This window comes from Clinocottus analis, unplaced genomic scaffold (genome assembly GCF_023055335.1).
Source record: "Clinocottus analis isolate CAN_PGR_092001 unplaced genomic scaffold, fCliAna1.0.p SCAF_11, whole genome shotgun sequence".
Classification (NCBI taxonomy): Eukaryota; Metazoa; Chordata; class Actinopteri; order Perciformes; family Cottidae; genus Clinocottus; species Clinocottus analis.
The window spans coordinates 18,334,133-18,354,249 of NW_027175832.1; the positions used below are offsets into that span (position 1 = coordinate 18,334,133).

A 20,117-nucleotide genomic window follows, 5' to 3' on the forward strand; every position below is an offset into this window, starting at 1 on the left:
TCCGTCTGAAGGAAAGCCGGAGTTATTTTGTTGAAGGACTTTTGAGAAGATCCTAACGTGCCTGCGTGCTCGTCAAAATGTGGATGAAAGTTCAAATTAAAACCATTTAAACGCAAGGAGTCTCTGTAGACATGGCTTTAGTGAGCTACGGCGCTTGTGTCCTCTGTCAGAGGGCGGTCGTCGTGAAGATAATGAGCAGGGTGAGTGTAGCTCTTGAGTGTCATTGAATGCAGCATCTTTATTATAAAGGTCAGACAGAGAAGCTGATTAAAGAGTGTAGCTATCTTTACAGTTTGGCTTATATAGGAATAAGGATAATAATCGTATGCATGTCTTTATCACATTCCTTCAGTCTCCTTCAGTTTTAATACAGTAGTTTTTTCCATACTCTGTAAAATGTCCTAGTTTTTGAGTGAGCTTATGTACTTTTATTTCTTTATATAGTATTTGCTACAATCTGCCAGAGTCTGCATATAAAACAAAAACAAAAAGCTTAAATAATGTATTATTTACCCAACAAATAACGAAGAGAACAAACAAGTTTCCAAAACACTACAACATAATCTATTTAAAGGCTTTTCTGGTGTTTTGAGTAATTATGCTCCCATATAGTAGTTGTTGAATAGATGATTAATACAAATACATTAATGAAATAGAGTATATCTATTATCATTACATTTTACAACAACCATTATTCTATTATTATGTGTTCAGATTGTAAATTAATCAGAGAAGAAGTCAGAAATAAAATTGTCTCATGGTATTTCCTGTCTGTCTATTCTTATGTTTTTTATTTAGACCAAAGCATTGAGATTACAGTTAACCCACTAAAGCTTAAGGGGGTGTTAAAAAAAACATTTATTTTGATTCCTCATCTTCAGGGAATCAGTGCGGCGGCACAGCCCGAGGTAGATTTCCTAAAAGGAGAATCACACAAGAAGCATCCAGGTGTGACCAACCTGAAAACTCTGCGCCTCCCAGACGAACTCCAGACGGCTGCACGGTCGATTATCCACAGTAGGTTAAATTCTGATTATGGCTTGAACCAAATGTTTCTGTCGCCTCACGGTGTGACTCTTCAACCTGTCCACCTGCAGGAGCTCCGGTGGCTCGTCTCACCGACCGCTCTCGTAGCCTCACAAACTACCTGTGGAGTAAAAAAAGAGCCGTTGAGGATTCGACTCTGAGGCAGAAAGCTGTGAGCCTGGAGAAAGAACTTTGGGAGAAAGCAATGGAGAAGAGAGAAGGTGGGTGACACAAATAAATAAACTACAATGTAATGGTATAATAACTGCAAATACATTATATGATGCAGGAACTGAAGACTAATATGCTTTATTTTGCAGATATGGATGAACAATTGCTTGAAGACCGCATCAAGAAGAAAGTGTTTTCAGAGCTCAAAAAAACTACATATCACTGGACTCCCATGAAGTAAACGCTTGCTTTTATCCGAACACTCTTGAATATAAATATATATTTAATTATATGTGTGTTCAGCAATAATCTAAATTAATTTAACTGCTGTCTAATGGAGAAAGGGCATCCTTTACCAAAGACAAGACAAATTTGATTTGAACCAGAGCGACCAATATTTAACATTTTAATGCTTTTACAGATGTAAGGACTCTTTTCCAGTTGTTATATTGACACTATAAAACGTGTGTATTCTTATTTAAAATGTCAAAACAGGTCTTCTGTTTGACAAAGCCAGAAGTGAAGCCCTGTCTTCTGTCACATTTTGAAGCTTGAACAGTAGTTGGTGGTTTTTCCTGTTTGAGTTTGAGGCGTGGATGAGTTCCTATACAGCTCACTCTCTGTTTCAGGTATGATGAAGAGTTAGCGGTGGTGTACATGGCGGCTCGGCTGGCTGGGGGCTATGCAGCAGTGAGGAGAGCTATGCATGAGGTAATGAACAAAGAGCTGGAGATCACAGGCTAGAGGAAACAGCCTTTACAGATCTGAATTGTTAAATTACATACATTTTAAAGACGCTAAAGGTGAATAAGGTAAAATAACAAAGAAGTTCTTGAGGCATTATCGAATGCCATCTTTTGGTGAATATCTGAAACAGATGCAAAGAGACAAATACATAAAATAAACATTAATAAACAGTATTTTGGATGTTTGCTTGCCACCAGTCTTAAAAACTTCACCAGTGCATGAAAAAAACTATATTTTTCCATAGTATATATTCTCTTTAAGAAGTCAGTCTGCTCAGATCACCAAACAAAACATATTGTCATACTCATAGTAATAAGAATGAAAGAAATTACAAAATAAATGGCACTATTACTGAGGATTATGACCCTTAATGCGTTAATGGGCCAAAACATTTGTCCTAAACGTCTGTTTTATCCTTTCAGATCAAGAAGAGGGACCCCTCTTTTGCCCCTAAGACTCTCCTGGATTTTGGATCGGGGCTGGGAACAGTCGCCTGGTTAGTGGAAAAGAAACCGAGGCAACATTGAGAACGTTCAAATGTAAATCACGAGACTAAGAGCCGATCGTCTCTGTTTCTCCCACAGGGCGTCACATTCGTGCTGGGGCGACACGCTGAAGGAGATGGTGTGTGTGGACAGCTCCGGTCCCATGAACGTGCTGGCAGAACGACTTCTCAAAGGTGAAAACGCTTTCATGCTTTGTAACATTTTTTGGATCAGATGATCCGAGAGTCTAAGTGTTGTCTTTTTCATGCCGAGCAGGTGACGAGGAAAGAGCTGAACCTCACATCAAACATGTCTATTTCAGACAGTTCCTCCCTGTCTCTCCTAAGGTAAAACCCTGTATGCTTTTATTTCAGAAAAAAGAAAAAAAAACTTTATGTATGAATATATATATTCGAGCCTTCAATTTTTTCTGTCTTTTGGAGCGACTTCACTGAGAACTCGACAACGAGGAGCGCTGACCGTCCAGTGATTCTCCTTCCAGGTGCAGTTTGATGTGGTGGCTGCAGCCTTCACCCTGTCGGAGCTTCCAAATGGGAAGGATCGGGAAGAGGCAGTGTTGACTCTGTGGAGGAAGACAAGCTCGTACCTGGTTGGTTGAAAGGACACAACATCACTGACAGATGGACGTTTTGTGTACACATTTCAACTTAACTAGAAATCATCTCTTATTTCGTGACTTTTGAGTTGTTTTTTTGTGTGTGTAGGTTTTAGTGGAAAATGGGACTAAAGACAGCCATCGGATGCTAATGGAGGCCAGAGCCACATTATTAGAGGTATTTAAGATAAGGTGGCACTTTGAAATCCCCTCAGGGGGCTCGTGTTTGGTGCTGTTGTGTAAATTGTTGGACGTTGTTCTCTTTCTCCAAGAAACAAGATAAGATTGTCCACGATGCCAGACCAGCGTCAGTGTTCGCTCCGGTACGTTTGAATCCCAGAGCTGGTTTATGATGTGATACTTTCAACCAGTTGTGTCACAGTCCTCTTGTCTCTGTTGGTTTCTTTCTCCAGTGTCCTCATAAACTGCCGTGTCCTAAACTGGCCCTTAAACCCACAACGCCCTGCAACTTCCAGCAGATGTACAACCCGCTGCCTCTCATGGGGGTAAGAAGCCTGTGTCTCATGCTGGCTTTCCCGTGTAAACCGTACTGATTACAGGAAGTAATTACAGGATAAATCCCAACTGTGTTACACCAGTTACAAACAGAAGGAAGCAAAAGTGTACATGCAATGAGATTGATTGTATATACAATAACAGGCAGCAAATCATAGATTGATTCCACTCATTTCTCAAAAATAATCCTTTCAGCACAAAGAGCGGCAGACGGAGAAGTTCAGCTACCTGATCATGAGTCGGACAGAACCCGCGGAGGCAGAAGAAGAAGCTGTGAACTGGAACAGGCTGATCGCACCGGTGCTGTGCAGAAGCAGACACGTCCACTGCCGAATGTGCTGCCCTGACGGAAGCCTGCAACACCTGGTGGTGACGGCCCGGAAACAGAGCCGGTAAAGGCACTGCTGCGTCACACACACGCACACGCACACGCACACGCACACGCACACTGCCGGCAGCGTCAGTTTTCCCAGTTTTGATTCCTAGTCGAAGATTCGGTTTGATTTTTTTCCAGAAAAAATGGGAGTGAATGAGAAATATTTGCAGCAGCTGTTTGATAATGCATGTGCAGTATTTGTTTTTACTTTTTTTTTTTTATTATTAATGGTATTATTAGATTATACATATATAGTGTCAAAAGAAAATGAATATTCCTTATGTTGGAGGCCATTTGGGCTGAGTATTGATTGACAAACCTTTCCTTAAATAAATTATCCCAAATTGGTATATTTTAATCTAAATGAGGAGATCGACCAGACTGCTTTTGGTCTCTGGCAGTTTGTCACTACATGGTGTCACAAACACATTTCTGACTACCAGAATATTATTGATACCCAGTCCTTGTAGTCATGAATTAGAAAAGCTGCTTTTATTGGACACTGAATTGAGCTCACTCACTAATCTGTCTCTGACCACAGCACCTCTTCATTTACCTGAACTGTGTTTCACTTTCTTTGATCAGAGATGTGTACCGTTGTGCCCGGAACAGCGACTGGGGAGATCAGCTGCCGATCATTCAGAGAGTCGACGACGACGGCGACGTTGACGACCGGACTGATTCAGAGTGATGATTTGTTTTTGTTGAACACAACAGATCTGCGTTTCCTCACTAGAATTGACTCATTTGTCGACTTGTGATTACTCCAATAAAAAGTCATGACATAAGTTCTTTCACCAGCTTTATTGTGCACCACCTTCACCAAATTTAAAGTCCATTTCTTGTAACAAGTATGCTGCAATGTGGACAGTAATGTGATATTTATAAAACAAATACATTCCCTCCTGCATGTTTCCATACTTCAGGTTAAAGATCATAAATATCATCCCTCGTTTGCAGCCCTACTGCCCCGTTTATCCAGACTGCAGCTCACAGATCTGACATCTGAGTTCATCTTCTTCTGCGTCTCTGCTTGCTTTTGAGTTTATGTGAAAGAAAAGAGCAAAAGCAGCTGAACAGGAAACAATAAAACAACTGTGGTCAGCCAAGAAAAAAGGTTGCGATGATCCCAGTGTGCACTAAATGTACGCAGGGATTTATCCCACTTGTATTTGTCTTTTGGGTCTAGGTTTCTCTATTCAATGCTCTGCATGAAGAAACTCTGAACTTATGTAATATGAAAAACACTTTCCAAGCAGTCGTCAGACCTTTTTATGATCTGGAGTTCTTGCTCAATGATTGATTTGAGCCATCTTATTATTGTTAAAAGTCTTCTGATCCAGTAAATATGAACACACAACTACAGAAAGACTTCCGTCGGCACACATTCTTTCAACATATGTTAACTCCCAACGATCTCTTTCAGGGCCGAGGTCAAGTCCGGGTACTTGTACTCAAATCCGGCCTCTTGAGTCCTCTTTGGTATGACGTTCTGGCCCTGCGTGAGAACCACGGCCCTCTCAGAGCCCATAAAGGTGTTCATGACGAAGCCCGGCACGGGAAAGATGGTGGGCCTCCTCATGATCCGGCCCAGTTCTTTCGTGAACTCCAGGTTGGTGTTCAGTGCCGGGGCGACCCCGTTGAACACTTGCGGCGAAGGCGAGGGGGTGGCGGCGGGGGACTCCAAGGCGTGGGCGATGATGCCCGCCAGATCTGAGACGTGGATCCAGGGAAACGGCTGTTTCCCCGACCCCAGAGTGCCCCCCAGGCCGAGCCAGAAGGGGAGCAGCATTTGCTTCATGGCGCCACCGTCGCGGCCCAATACTGCCCCTGGTGGAAGGAGAGAGGAATTAATCAAGTGCGTTGGCACATAAAAGGAATTTGGCTTGGTGATTGGTGCGTGACAATCAACACAGTGTAATAGTAAGAGACATACTTTGAGCATAAAACACATGATAAACAAATTAAGAGTAGGTTAAAACCAGTCTGTTAAAGTGTTGAGTGTATATTTAAAGTGAAGAATCTATGTTTAAGATAGCACTGGGCAAGATTCAGGAACTCTTTAGTAAGAACTACAATAAACCTAAACTTACACTGACCACCTGTTATCCTGCAAGTAAATGTGTCATAAAATAAATGTCTGATTTAGAAAGACATACAAGTAATATCAAATTTACAAACAAATCATTAACTATTTTCCAAAGTGCTCCATCCAAAAAAGATTTACTCATGATTATTCTAAGTACAACTTAGAATAATGAATAGAAGAATAGAACATGACAACTTCCCAATACTGCACTATATGTTTCTTGGGCTCTAAATTAAGTGGATTTTCTACTCTAACTTGCAATGGGTTTGTACCTACCAGACCTGATGACGACTTGTTTAGTGTTTTTTGTCACATTCTCAGGAAGAAGTGCCGAGGCCTCCCACTCTTTCACAAGTTTGGAGAGAATGTCAAACGGAGTCCATTCACTGTCTTCTGTATACTCGGCCGTCATACTGGGCTTGTAGCAAGCTGCGGATCAAAAAGCAAAGAGTGAACGTCACTGTTTATATTAGCTTTGAGTTAGCCTGGTCTGACTAAATAGGAAATCGGAAGTTTTATTCTTAAGTTGTGTTACTAGGGAGAGACTTACCTACACCTGATACTATAACCCAGGAGTGAGGAGGACTGGAGGAGGCAGCAATGGCTTGAGCCATAGATTTTGTAGTGTCAATGCGACTGGAGAACAAATCCTTTTTATAGCTTTCATTCCACCTGAAACCACAAATAAAAATGTATCAAGTGGAGATTAAGCTACATGTAAAACCGCAGGCAACAAATCCACAAAAGCTTTGTTATTACGGGCCTATTATATTTGGTTTTAATCTATCTAGACAAGACGTCACATGCATTTTAATCAACTGAACAGGCCAAAACAGAGTACTTGGCGCAAAGGATGAAGACACCTGAACATCACAGCCATGTGTGATTGTTGAGCATCTTATTCTAAAGCTATAGACTTAAATCTGCAGCTATATGAGCACCTACTCTTAAAAAAGCATGGGGGTATTTTCACATTCAAAATGAAATGACCTCCCGAAAAAAATGTTTTGAACAGTGTTTACAAACATTTGGACCATATAGATATTAGATTATCTTGCAGTGGGGAAATGTCCTACTTGAAGAAAGAGAGTGGCTGCATGTATTGTAGTTGTATGGTCTGTTTATGAATTACTCACCATCGTAGTGGGTTCATGAGATTCTCTCCAGCCAAGTTGACGGCACCCTCACATGGTGGGAGGCCATTAGACTCCAACTCACCCTGCAGAAGCACAGAGATTAAACAAGTTTATAAAGGTCTCTGGATATTGTGGAAGGGAAAAAATAGACATTAAACCAAATAAATGCTGGTATGAATCAGAAGCTCCATGGTGAGAAATGAGGTCATACCCATGTTATCTTCCCTGGACCCGGCTGGCGAGATATCACCGTGACCTCATGTCCTTTGACTCTGAGCAGTCGAGTCAGCTCACGACCCACAAAGCCAGATCCTCCTCCTACAAATTAGATAAAGTAGACAAAGTGCTCGTAATAACAGAAGAACTGATGATGCACACTGGATCTATATTCACTTCCCAGTTATAACAGTTTCGGAGAAATTTGCACTATTTTTTTTACTGATATATATTATTGATTGTGATGTATTCAATTCCGTGTAACAGATGCAATCAATTTATGATTGTCTCAGGAGTCAGAATGGTGCGCACTGCGCATGCGTACTATACATGCTTACAAAACAGGACTTCTGCAAACTTAGCTTTAATAGATAACAATGAAGAAAAAAACTCAATGAACGTTTTCTATGTTTATTCTTATAGCTGGCACGCTTAACGGTTATTGTCTGGACGAACCTAATGCACACGTCACGCTAGATAAGTTGTCAACTCAATGTCTATGGTCTCTGTTCAATGTAGGTATGTCAACGATAGCAGCTAACGTTAGCTAGCTGGTGGCGTTATGACACAATGACCTTTCCGAACTGATAGCCAATATATATTCATATAAATACATACACGTACGTACCTATTAAGACTCTCATTGATGTGATATTACCGTCCAATGTTGAAATAAATAGCTGAACGTTGGCGCAGGTTACAACGAATAAACCAATCTGAGCGATGTCAGTGAGTGGTTTCTCGCCTTTTTGGACCAACAGAAGTTCCGTAGAAAGGCGTTAACGTCATTTTGTAGTTTAAAATAGCACTGTTTTATAAGAACAAATACCATTAAATTATATTATTAAATACATCTATATGTTTGTATTTACCTACTAAAACAAACGTGAGTGACTTTAGTAAGTCACGTGGGTGGATGGCATGTTTATACGTTAATAATAATTGTAAGCTGTTGTATAAAGTGTAATTAATTGAAGTTTGACTCAAACAATCTAACATAAATAGGTTCCGTGACACAGTTTACACACCAATACGAGAGTGAGATACCATCCGGTGAGTGCAAACATTGTTAGATTATTGATATTATTATTTGCTTTGATCTATAGCTCTAAAGTGCTGGAACAATTAATTAGCTTGTCAAAGTAAATATGTGGGTTAATAAGGGTCCGTTAAAATCAAACACATACATACATCACTATTACAACTTCACGGTAAAATAAGTATATATGTGTGTGGTAAATATCTTGTGTTCTACAATCTTTAAATGTGACAATACATCTTTCTTTTTTTGTGTAAACATAATCATTTTAATGGGACATTTTCATATAACAAGCATATATTTGTTTGTTAATACATTTTAGTCAAACAAAAATGTAATTCAAATAATGATATGTGCTACACATGCATTCAAGAGAATATGCTGTTAATAATTTAGTAAACATGTGGTTTTAATAATACTGGCTCTCGTTTGCTTTTTCCCAGACCCGGAAGCATCCTGTTTCCTCACAGCAAGCACGTGGTTTTGCTAAGCAGATAAATTGAGCCTCAGCTTCGTTACCACTCTCTCTTCCGCGGTGCAGTGAAGCAGGTCGTACCAGCTGCCGCAGAGAGACGGAAACCAACGCGCCAAGCTCCTTTCACGGTAAATGTTCACGCTTTGTATCAGATGAGTTTGTTTATGTGTCGTTTGCGTGTTCGCTCGTGGCTGTGTGTTGCGGTTATTTCCGCACTAATACTCGTGTGTTCGCATTGTGGCTTCACAGACCGCATGGCCTCTGCGTAATGAGCCCAGTTTGGCCGTTACGTGACAAATTATAGCTCAAATTGATGCTGTTTTTATTGAAATTCCTTAATTGAGATCTTAATAAACCCGCATGACTATTTAATGTCTTATAATTTAACAAATTCCTTCACGTGTGCACCTGACTGTCCTTAATCCTAATGTAAAGTGAGTTTTTTAGTAGTATAATAGTGCACTGAACTGTCAAATTATAAACGAATGTAACAGTCTTACCATAAATTCTCGCCTAATTTATAAATGTGTATTTAAAACGACCTTTCTGCATTATAACGTCAACCCTTGATGATGATTTGCCTGTGAGTCCGTGTTTCACATGATACTCATGATTACTCTTTCACTGCACTGATGGGTTTGACCAAAAAGATGCTGGTGAAGATGCTTATTGTATTAAAAGTCGAGACTAACTTCGAGTTTCTCGTTTTTTAGGATCTCAAGAGCCTGGACTGGACGCCTCTTGATAAGGTCAGTATGTGATGGGACAGATGAGTCTACACTTTTACCACATCCAATCAGTTTATTAGGTGCATGCAAGTAAATTAATGCAGTCTATTAAAGCACTAACTTATAAATGAGCTCTATATTTTGTTTAAATTGTTTGTTCTGCATAATACTGTCAAACCTTTATGATGATTTGCAGTCCGTGTTTCACCTGAAACTCATGATTACTCTTTTACTGCACTGATGGGTTTGACTGAACGGATACTAGTGAGGATGCCTATTGTATTACAAGTTCCATTTTGTGGATGTATAAAAGTAAATTTTGTGACTCGTCACGTTTGGAGCATCTCAGTGCTTTTCCAATCGGTTTCTACAGATTAATCTCAGTCTGGAGGCTTTGTCTGAATGTCGCCGTAGTCTCTAATCTAAATGAGGTGTTTGCAATTCCTGAGCACCACTATTGGAAGCCTCGAATTGTTAAATCGACACGTTTCAACTGTTAATTAATTCACCTTTTTGTCTTGACAGGTAAAGGAAAGCTGCATGAACATCCACAGCTGGAACTTTATTCATAAAGGTTTTTTTTTTGTTTTTTTTAAATGGTTTGCTGACTTCAATTATATAGTCTCTATATCATCAATGCATATTTCTAAGATCATCTTTACTTAATATAATTTTGTAATACTGTATGTATAAACATTGAAATTTACTGGCAAATAAAGCTAAATTTGTGAAACTGTATTGTCTTTGTTTTACTCTGTGATCTGGAGGTTGATTAAGGGCACAGAATATGCACAAGTTCATCAGCAGTTTATGACCATGAAATGGGTCAACGTTACTTTCATGGCGGTATGAGGCCGGACGGCATGTCCTATCGGCATAAATCTATTCTACAAGCTCTTTACACTTAGCTTTTTATTTAATGTAGCATTTTATCTAAAATGGTCAAATTATGAAGTGTAAGTTGAAATGTTCACAATATCTGAGATCCATGTATTTTTAAACTACTCATTGCATCATGGATTATGAAGGTGAAGCATGAAGACTGCAGTTGAAGGTCTGTAAAATGTCAACGCATTGCTCTCAAGCTAGTGTATTCAGGGTGTTTATAATGCAATACTTGGACTAAAAAACATCACTTTAGTGTTTCTCTATTGTAACAATGCTTCCCTTGCAATACAGTTTTAAAGCCTGTTAATTTCCATTTATTACAATTCCCCATTTGTGGGATGAGCAGCACAGCTGATTATGTGGGTTGTAGGAGTCAAATCTTCTCTGCCAATGCCGAACAGCTCATTTTGCTCTTGCTATTGACTTGATGTTTCTTAGAGGAGGCAATCTTAATGCCGAGAGATGTATATAGATGACATTCTGCAACCAGTAGCGATCCCATTGCTCCACAGTATGGGACCGAACTCCACCCTTCAAGATGTCAGCGTTCGTCCCCACAAAGGTTTTTATCAGAGACGACCTCCAGTGTTTAGGAGCCTTTGCACCTGACTTCAACCGAGTTAAACACTTGATCGGCTTGGGTATGCAGTTCGTGCTAGAGTGACCAACACGACCATGTTGGCTGGCTGGAGACAGATCCCGCTTGAGGGGAGGAATGCTGTCCCACAGCAGTGTCCACGAGGCTGGTGACCAGTATAAGGAGGAGCCGGGCTGTTGTGGCTGTTTATGGTTCTTCCCCACAATACTGAGCCTCCTGACTGTTAAATTAAAATTGCCAGTATGTCTTGTTTCTTCCTTGTTACTGATAGACTTCAATCATACCAAACCATAACATGTCTTTGCACAGCTGTCGACCAGTCAATTTTGTTTTTCTTTCAACACAACTTACTCAAATCTCCACCAGTTCAAAGTTCATTCAATGCTCATGTCCCGTTTGGTGACTTAGTACTTCTTGGTTCCGATCCGTCTGCAGGGGCAACATCAGTCAGTCCCACAGCGTCTTTACTCTTTTTGTTCCCTGTTTGGTCCGTTGACGTGCCCTCAAAGAACCGAGCAATGAAGGTGAAGCCGTTCTGCTTGATGTAGGACTTCCCGGCGAAGGTGTAGAGGATGGGATTGGCACAGCTGCTGATGAAGGAGAAACTCAAACTCACTGCCCGACTGGATTTAATGATTTTGATCAATCTGCAGAAAAACAACATTTTAGAGCACAAGAAAAACGTAAGAATAAATACATTTGATGTTTTGGTAAAAATCCTTGAGAGCTTTTAAATGATGAAATATAAATTTTATCAATAAACGGATTACTGGACAAGCCCACCAGGCGACAGAGACACAAAATGACCAAAAATAGATTAATATCTATTTGAGACAAAATGTCTACAAAGTAACCGCACAGACACAAAACAACTTTAAAGAGTCAGGAAACGTTTACAAAGATACAAAGTGACCACAAAGAGACACGAAACAACTACAAAGAGGCACAAAGAGACACAAAGAGACACTAAACAACGGAGACACACTGATTAAAAAAATTCATAACTAGACCAGACAGACTATATCAGCTGTAAATGAGTCATAGTATAGTAAAGATATCTGTCAAATATTATTTTGAACTATTTTTGTGTTTTTTAGATTATTGCTAAATAAATATATATATATACTGTACTGTAATATTAAATAATACAAAAAAGAGAGTGTGTTAAAAATATTTTGTTACTCACGTCTTTTTTCTGGGTGAATCCGAATCGAACCACTGAGCCGCCACCTATGGACCAAAAACACACTCGGTGTTCATTCAAAAGATCAGATCGTTGCTTCAAAGTCATGAATATAAATCACGTGACGATACCGCGAACACGCCCTCACTCACCTCCATCATGTTGATCACATGGTACGGCAGCCAGAAAATGCCAAACGTCACCACGATAGCCAGGATGAGTTTCTCGCTGCGGACCGACCGGCGGAACTTGGTCTGCCTCAGACGCCTCAGGATGAGGACGTAGCTGGTGATGATGATGGCGTACGGGAGGATGAATCCAGAGACCGTCTCAAGGACGTACTGGATGAAAACCTGCCACACAAGAGGACGCAAAACACACCACAGAAATAATTGGACATGTTTCAGTAGACATGACTGGAAATATAAAACAAGGTGGAGCAAAAACAATATGCTTAATCTGCTCATTCATAAGTCAGTATATGTCTTTCTGAATGTTTTTGGAGCATTTAGCAGCCAAAGAGAACTGCTTTCAGCAGTTAGTGGAGACCAAAAACTGAGCTAAATCTAAATATTGGACTTTGGCCAAACGATAAATGAATTTGCCAAGAAAATAATCAGATTAATACCGGATACTGAAAATCATTTGTAAAAACAGCCCAGGTCTACTTACATGTCGAGGCTGCGTGTGATGGGGCGCACACACCAGGCTTGTTGTATTCTTCTCGCCTATGTCCTCTGTGATAACCCGAAACACCAGTGCGGGGAAAGAGAGGAGCATCACCAACACCCACATTCCTACGATGACCCTCCTCACGATCTTCATGGTGATCAGGGAGGACATCCTCCTGTGAAACACCACGGCCACCAGCCTGTGCACGCTCATCAGCGTGATCAGGAAGATGGAGGCGTACATGTTGATGTTGCACAGGTAGAACAGGCCTTTGCACATGGCGTCACCAAAGACCCACGACTGCTTGGCCAGGTAGATGATGAAGAAGATGGTGAGGACCATGAGGCAGCCGTCGGCAAACGCCAGGTTGAGGATGAGGAGGGTGGTGACCGAGAGTCGGCGGATGCGAGCCAGGATGCTCCAGACGATGAAGAGGTTACCGGGGACGCCCAAGAGGAAGACCAAGCTTAGGATGATGGCACCCAAGGTCGAGGTGACGTCATTGCTTACGACGCTGTCACTTTCGGAGTCAATGTGATTGAAAGTTGTTAATAAGACGAGGCTGGAGTTTGTCATGCTGGAAGGAGTTTTGATCCTGAGGACGAGACATGAAGTTAGAACCTAAATAAACATTCCTTTAGCATCATATGAGACATGCCAGGCTTTCAAGTATCAACACTCAGACACTCAGAGAAGGTGATGAGGTATTATTCTACCTATTGGTAGACCCCCCTTAAACGTATACACACTTTTTGAAAATTATTATTGCACTTTTCAATTATCGGCTTCCAGGGCGTCTTTGATAACGTCAGATAAAACCGTCTACACGCAATATGTCGACACGCCTGTGGGAGGCAGACGGACGCTGCGTGACTCACAGGAACAGGAACAACTGGAAACAAAAGAACTTCCTCTTTCTAGAGAAATGTTCTAACTGTAAATAATTGACATAAATAGTAAGAAAAGGAAATAGATGTGATAGAAATTATATGAACAAAAAGTGTTGGTGATTTTCACTTCACCCTTAGGCACACGAGCTGTTTCCAGAACCAGAGAATGGCTGCCACCGTGACGCAGACTATAAAATATCAGGTCCTGTGGTAACAGTTTGGATCAAACTCAGCGTGCTCAAGCACGCCAAACATTAATTAGTAGTATTACAGTCTGTTAGTGCATCACAGAAGACCAGTATTTCAACACTCTTTCACACACTCTCATATTTGTTTACTGGTCTTGTATCATTCTTTCTCACTGTTCTGTCACATGGAAACTAGTAATCTGCAGTGCAGAGGTCACAGAGGGTTGACCTTTTAGGTAAAACACTGATGATGTGTCTCCGACCATCCCTCACTATTAGCACACGCAATTTATACAGAAAGGAGTGACAAGATCTTTGCAAAATCAAGCCGTTCCAACCCCCGGAAAACCATGATGTCTATCAGATCTGGTAAAAACACAAACATCTGCAAATTATAATCTAATGTTGCAGCAGACATATGATATGAATGTACTGTGATGGAGAAACTAATAAAACAGATGGAATTTACTTTAAAAATACAAACTAAAACTGTTAATGTTTGCGAGAGAATACATCAAATCTCGACTCTGTTTGTCAATAAAGAAAAAGCGACGTTTTTTTTGCTTTCCAAAGTTTTAAAGCAATGATTTATAGGTTTGTAATAAATCTGCAACGTGTAAACAATCAAGACAGCAAGAGTAAGAGAGAGGGAGAGATTAATGGAAAATGTCATTAAGAATTCCCCAAAATCAAGTATTTTCTACTTAACTTTCAAGAGTGACTGACCTTCCCAGGATGCAATGTCTGCTTGTGATAAATGTCAGATTATATTATCCCACTGCTGCGCTCCGATCTGTCTGACAGTGTTTCCCTCTTGTGACGCTCCCTGTGAGCTCGGTCCATAATAAACTGAATCACATCCAGGCTTACAGGTTGCAACATGTTGTGCTGAGAGAGGTGTGTCCTTCACACACACACACACCGATACAAATTCACAAAGTTCACGTATACCTCCGACAGGCCTTCATCTTAATGTAAATTGAGTTTTAGGAAGAGGATAATTGTGCACTTAAGTGCCAATTCATTATGAACTAATGTTGTCAAATGCAACAGTCCTGCCATGAATTTTAACTTAAAAGGGAATATATTTTGTCTTAACTGTTTTATAGGGTTTAGGCTTAATTTGGAGCTGGTAGGTGTTTTTATTATTTTCTCCACCACGTTAAAATCAGTGTGGGCTGAATAATGGAAACATCGATCACACTTTCTAATACCTCCACACTATTTAGCACAAAAGCATGGGTAAACATGCATTCATCATTTAGAAAGCATTGTTCCACTCATTATTAAATCATTAGTGTGCAATTCCTAAACACAGTTATAAATGTTATATTCTTGACTGTTTTGCATTTCATGATTGGGTTTTCATACTTTATAAATGATGGATTCCCAAATTGTAAATTAAGCTATATATAGTGCAAACCAATTAGGTAATATATATTGCAAACTAGTCATTAAAGACTAATAAATGATGCACTAACGCTTAACATGTGCTTCATAAACATGTTTTAATACTGCAATAGAACTAACATATTGTAGATGATTGTTTATGGGTATCTAGCTGGCTAGCTAGCTAGCAGTGACTTGTATGTAGAAACTATTGTGTAATGTTTAGCAACTGCTAGGTGATGACATGCTTCTCAGTTTGCTGGTACAAATTTATTGATTATTACCTGGATTGGTCTACTTACAACTGAGTTGTAAGTATACTGCCAGTATGCTAGCTAACATACTGGCAGACTAGATACTCTTAATCAATGAAGTGTATGTACAAACAAGGAAATATATTAGTTTATTAACATTACATGTAAAAAAAATGGGAAATGGGGCAAAGTTACTTTAGTGACAGTTATGAAGGCGGGACTGCGTGACGCCCTATTGGCATATTGTAGCATTTTTATGGGAAATTAACACGTTTAAGTAAACATTTTTACACTCTCTGAAATCCATGTATTGTAAAAGCAATCATTTTAAATTACTCACTGCATCATGATAGATGATGAAGGTGAAACATTGAGACCGTGCAGAGTTGACAGACTGTAAAATGTCCTGGAGACATGTGTAAAGGTTTTATTAGACGGTGCCCAATACAGAAGAGAACTGGCTTCAGTGTGTATAAATTATATAAAAAGCAATTTAAAACATGGAGTTTTTTGATGATGCAGCAGTGTCCAGGTCAGACACGTCAGAGGAAACGATTCTCTACCTTTCAAAGTATTTCACTAGTGGATCAGTTTACACATTGGTCTCAAGCTGGTGTATTCAGGGTGTTTATGATGCAATACATATTCACAAATGCAATTTCCAGTACACATTTAATGGTTTGTAAAATGTAGTCAGCAAATATTTAACTTTACTATATGTTTTAGTTTATTGATATAAAGAGTTATCTGTTAATGTGCTTTTTTTTCTTGCAATCAAATTGCTCCCCATGTACACTAAGAACTGACAAAATGTTAAATAAAAATGTAAAAAAAGTATTTACAGCTCTGGTTTACAGGGCAGGTACAAACCACAACATGTCTTGTCCTTGCACAGCTGTGTACCAGTCAAACTTGTGTTTCATTCAACACAACCTACCCAAATCTCCACCCATATGTTTTTACAGATTTCCACTGAGCGCTTTCATTCATGCACAAAGTTCATTCAATGCTCATGTCCCGTTTTGTAACATAGTACTTCCTGGTTCCGATCCGTTTGCAGGGTCAACACTACTGAGTCCCATGGTGTCTTTTTTCCTTTTGGTCCCTGTTTGGTCCATTGACGTGCCCTCAAAGAGCCGAGCCATGAAGGCGAAGCCGTTCTCCTTGATGTAGGACTTCCCAGCGAAGGTGTAGAGGATGGGATTGGCACAGCTGCTGATGAAGGCGAAAGCCGAAGTCACTGCCCGACTGGATTTGGTGATATTGATCAATCTGCAGAAAAACAACCTTTTAGATCACTTTTAGATTCACCTGCAAAATGTCACTGAAATCAACTCCAGAGAAACACAATACGACTATAAATAGATTCAAAGGAGACAACATGTCTACAAAGTAACCGGACAAGACACAAAGCAACTACAAAGAGGCACAAATAGACAATCAACTTATGATATAGTGCTATTGCTCAATAAATACATATATAAATTAATAATAAATAACACAAAAAATATGCCAATGAAAATAATTCAGTTTGAGAGTGTGTAAAAATACTTTGTTACTCACATTTCTTTTCTGTGTGAATCTGATTTGTACCACTGAGTCGCCACCTTTGGAGCAAAACATACTCGGTGTTCATTCAAAAGATCAGATCGTTGCTTCAAAGTCATGAACATAAATGATGTGATAATACCGCAAACACGCCCTCACTCACCTCCATCATGTTGATCACATGGTACGGCAGCCAGAAAATGCCAAACGTCACCACGATAGCCAGGATGAGTTTCTCGCTGCGGACCGTCCGGCGGAACTTGGTCTGCCTCAGACGCCTCAGGATGAGGACGTAGCTGGTGATGATGATGGCGTACGGGAGGATGAATCCAGAGACCGTCTCAAGGGCGTACTGGAACCTCACCTGCACACAGGAGCACGCAAAACACACACCATTGAAATGATTGCATGTGTTTGGGTAGACATGACTGGAAAAGTCAAAACAAGGTGAAGCAAAAACAATATGCAGCATCTGTTGATTCATAAGTCAAAGATAAACCTGATGACAGTCATCAGTATTTATCGTTCTAAAGGGTTTTTTTGGTGGAGAAATAAGTGAAACCCTTGTCTCTGGGTTGGATTTAAAATAATCCTTCTAGAACGTTTAATTTAAAATGATACATTTTCACCTTAGCTGGAGTTCTTATACTTTATTCTTCTGATGTATATTTCTTTTAGGTGTTAAAGAAATGTAGTTGTGCGACGCCAGGGAAAGAATGTATCAGTGTTATGTTATTCTATCTTGTTATAATGCAAACACATCTTACAACCTGAAAATACCTTTTAGTAATGACATGCAAACTGTATATAACTCTTACACTGAACTACACTCACCCTTGTTTTCTTTTTATAACGTCATAAGTTAAATGTAGAGCTAGATGTGTAAATGTTTTATAAATCTGTACGGTGTTATTCCATCTACATGTGCACGTATGTCAATCATGAAGTGACTTTGTTTTGTAATATTTATTTATCTATTCATGTGTGTTGATGGCAGTAAAGTAAAACAAATATGCATTTTTAGTTATTTGAGTTTTTGAATCATTGTAGCTCTAAAAACCTCCCTGCACACTAAGTGCTGCAGCAAACTGCTAAAAAGGAATATTGGAATACTTACATGTCGAGGCTGCGTGTGATTGGGCGCACACACCAGTCTTGTTCTATTCTTCTCGTCTTTGTCATCTCTGACGTCTCGAAACACCAGTGACGGGATGGAGATGAGCATCACCAACACCCACATTCCCACGATGACCCTCCTCACGATCTTCTTGGTGATCAGGGAGGACATCCTCCTGTGAAACACCACGGCCACCAGCCTGTGCACGCTCATCAGCGTGATCAGGAAGATGGAGGCGTACATGTTGGTGTTGCACAGGTAGAACACGCCTTTGCACATGGCGTCACCAAAGACCCACGACTGCTTGGCCAGGTAGATGATGAAGAAGATGGTGAGGACCATGAGGCAGCCGTCGGCACACGCCAGGTTGAGGATGAGGAGGGTGGTGACCGAGAGTCGGCGGGTGCGAGCCAGGATGCTCCAGACGATGAAGAGGTTACCGGGGACGCCCAAGAGGAAGACCAAGCCGAGGATGAGGGCACCCAAGGTCGTGGAGAAGTCATTGCTCACGACGCTGTCACTTTCGAGGTTTTCTGTGTTGTTGTGAATTGTTAATAAGGCGAGGCTGTAGTTGGTCATGCTGGAAGGAGTTTTAATCCTGAGGGCGAGAGACGAAGTTAGAACCTAAATAAACATTCCTTCAGCATCACATGAGACACGCCAGGCTTTCAGGTATCAACACTCAGACACTCAGAGAGGATGATGAGGTGGTATAAATACACGCCGGGTGGGAGGAGAGGTGTATTGTATAGGTCTAACAAACACAGGACTTTCAACCAGAGAACCGCTGTTTGTGTGCCAGAGTGAGTTCGTCATTGATGTCTGTGACGCGTTTTCATCCTAATATGGCGCTGTTTATTTAATAGCAAGTGTATTTTTTCGAAATTACACAATGAACCACATGTTTATTGCGAATAATATAATAATAATAATTGAGTAGTCGACCCCTTAAACATACACACACTGGAGCTTTAAAGTATAGGAAGGAGGCTGACAGTATTTACATTGCAAAGGGTTGTGTGCAATGACTGCTATTTGCATATACATATGCTTTAATTCAACTTGTGTTTGTATTCATTGAGTTATCAGTATTAGTGTTTACCTACACAGCTTTTTGTATACATATCTTATCTTTGTATAGGAGAATTTTCTTTTTGTCCAAAACAATTCTACACACAAACTTGTGGTTACATTTCTAATGACTGAAGTATGGCAAAAAGACTTTCTTGTATTGTGTAGCAAGACTTTATTCAATCTTTCAGCCGTCTGTTTATCACGACTGGATGATTAGGTGTTACTGGAGCAGAGGTAGAGATCTTTGCTGGTCCACGTGAGTTTATCTATGAATTGTCAAAAATAGTACAAATGAATAAAAGCACTGTGTTGGCTCCTTCACTTTACCCTTTTTCAGATTTGTTGGAGGTCTGATTTTGTTCACTTTCTGAGAACACCTAAACGAAGATGACGATGGTGATGGTCTGGAGGAAATACTCCGCCACTACCGAAGATAAACATTTCAAAATGCTGTTCACCAAAGGCACACGAGCTGTTTCCAGAACTAGAGTATGGCTGCCACCGTGACGCAGACTATAAAATATTAGGTCCTGTGGCCAACAGCGTAGATCAAACTCAGAGGCAGCGTGCTAAAACACGCAGGATATTAGCAGCACTGCGTCATCGTTAGAAGAGCAGTATTTCGAAACACTCTTTCGCACACTCTGATATTTGTTTACTGGTCTTGTATCTTCTTTTCTCACTGTCCTGTCACAT

The 20,117-nt window shown here is 40.2% G+C and overlaps 4 protein-coding genes and 1 long non-coding RNA gene across 5 annotated transcripts; 2 read left to right on the plus strand and 3 right to left on the minus strand.

The window, feature by feature from the left end:
- The first annotated feature begins 45 nt into the window (after nucleotides 1–45).
- Nucleotides 46–4,764, plus strand: mettl17 (methyltransferase like 17). Its single transcript, XM_068571607.1, has 14 exons — nucleotides 46–200; nucleotides 882–1,017; nucleotides 1,098–1,247; nucleotides 1,347–1,434; nucleotides 1,827–1,908; nucleotides 2,367–2,440; nucleotides 2,529–2,623; nucleotides 2,706–2,776; nucleotides 2,932–3,039; nucleotides 3,155–3,223; nucleotides 3,318–3,368; nucleotides 3,459–3,551; nucleotides 3,757–3,953; nucleotides 4,523–4,764. Exons 1-14 carry the CDS (start codon nucleotides 132–134, stop codon nucleotides 4,626–4,628), a joined length of 1,389 nt encoding a protein of 462 aa, XP_068427708.1. The 5' UTR covers nucleotides 46–131; the 3' UTR covers nucleotides 4,629–4,764.
- On the minus strand, nucleotides 4,739–8,118 carry sdr39u1 (short chain dehydrogenase/reductase family 39U, member 1). Its single transcript, XM_068571608.1, has 6 exons — nucleotides 8,007–8,118; nucleotides 7,374–7,480; nucleotides 7,163–7,245; nucleotides 6,577–6,698; nucleotides 6,303–6,455; nucleotides 4,739–5,767 (listed from the first exon to the last, which is right to left on the minus strand). The coding sequence occupies exons 1-6, from the start codon at nucleotides 8,020–8,022 to the stop codon at nucleotides 5,340–5,342; spliced, it is 909 nt and encodes a 302-aa protein (XP_068427709.1). The 5' UTR covers nucleotides 8,023–8,118; the 3' UTR covers nucleotides 4,739–5,339.
- Nucleotides 8,119–8,954: 836 nt separating this feature from the next.
- Nucleotides 8,955–10,325, plus strand: LOC137782078 (uncharacterized). Its single transcript, XR_011077245.1, has 3 exons — nucleotides 8,955–9,020; nucleotides 9,606–9,641; nucleotides 10,146–10,325. It is a non-coding gene; the product is annotated as an uncharacterized lncRNA (long non-coding RNA).
- A 924-nt stretch (nucleotides 10,326–11,249) lies between these two features.
- Nucleotides 11,250–13,537, minus strand: LOC137782077 (leukotriene B4 receptor 1-like). Its single transcript, XM_068571172.1, has 4 exons — nucleotides 12,962–13,537; nucleotides 12,442–12,642; nucleotides 12,293–12,336; nucleotides 11,250–11,753 (listed from the first exon to the last, which is right to left on the minus strand). Exons 1-4 carry the CDS (start codon nucleotides 13,535–13,537, stop codon nucleotides 11,492–11,494), a joined length of 1,083 nt encoding a protein of 360 aa, XP_068427273.1. The 3' UTR covers nucleotides 11,250–11,491.
- Nucleotides 13,538–16,692: 3,155 nt separating this feature from the next.
- Nucleotides 16,693–18,926, minus strand: LOC137802862 (leukotriene B4 receptor 1-like). The gene is made up of 4 exons (XM_068601030.1): nucleotides 18,348–18,926; nucleotides 17,394–17,594; nucleotides 17,246–17,289; nucleotides 16,693–16,954 (listed from the first exon to the last, which is right to left on the minus strand). Exons 1-4 carry the CDS (start codon nucleotides 18,924–18,926, stop codon nucleotides 16,693–16,695), a joined length of 1,086 nt encoding a protein of 361 aa, XP_068457131.1.
- Between the last annotated feature and the right edge of the window lie 1,191 nt (nucleotides 18,927–20,117).

Bases quoted from the DNA above. Each gene is read 5' to 3' on its own strand.
- mettl17 (XM_068571607.1), top strand. From the start codon at position 132: ATGGCTTTAGTGAGCTACGGCGCTTGTGTCCTCTGTCAGAGGGCGGTC. The intron at 1,018-1,097 runs GTAGGTTAAATT...GTCCACCTGCAG, and splicing joins TGCACGGTCGATTATCCACA to GAGCTCCGGTGGCTCGTCTC. The intron at 3,040-3,154 runs GTTGGTTGAAAG...TTGTGTGTGTAG, and splicing joins GGAAGACAAGCTCGTACCTG to GTTTTAGTGGAAAATGGGAC.
- sdr39u1 (XM_068571608.1), bottom strand. The intron at 7,246-7,373 runs GTATGACCTCAT...GTGCTTCTGCAG, and splicing joins GTCCAGGGAAGATAACATGG to GGTGAGTTGGAGTCTAATGG. The intron at 6,699-7,162 runs GTGAGTAATTCA...TTGTGGTTTCAG, and splicing joins CTCATGAACCCACTACGATG to GTGGAATGAAAGCTATAAAA.
- LOC137782077 (XM_068571172.1), bottom strand. From the start codon at position 13,537: ATGACAAACTCCAGCCTCGTCTTATTAACAACTTTCAATCACATTGAC. The intron at 12,643-12,961 runs GTAAGTAGACCT...CTTGTGTGGCAG, and splicing joins ATCACACGCAGCCTCGACAT to GTTTTCATCCAGTACGTCCT. The intron at 11,754-12,292 runs GTGAGTAACAAA...GTTTTTCTGCAG, and splicing joins GATTCACCCAGAAAAAAGAC to ATTGATCAAAATCATTAAAT.
- LOC137802862 (XM_068601030.1), bottom strand. From the start codon at position 18,926: ATGACCAACTACAGCCTCGCCTTATTAACAATTCACAACAACACAGAA. The intron at 17,595-18,347 runs GTAAGTATTCCA...TCCTGTGTGCAG, and splicing joins ATCACACGCAGCCTCGACAT to GTGAGGTTCCAGTACGCCCT. The intron at 17,290-17,393 runs GTGAGTGAGGGC...TTTGCTCCAAAG, and splicing joins ATGTGATCAACATGATGGAG to GTGGCGACTCAGTGGTACAA.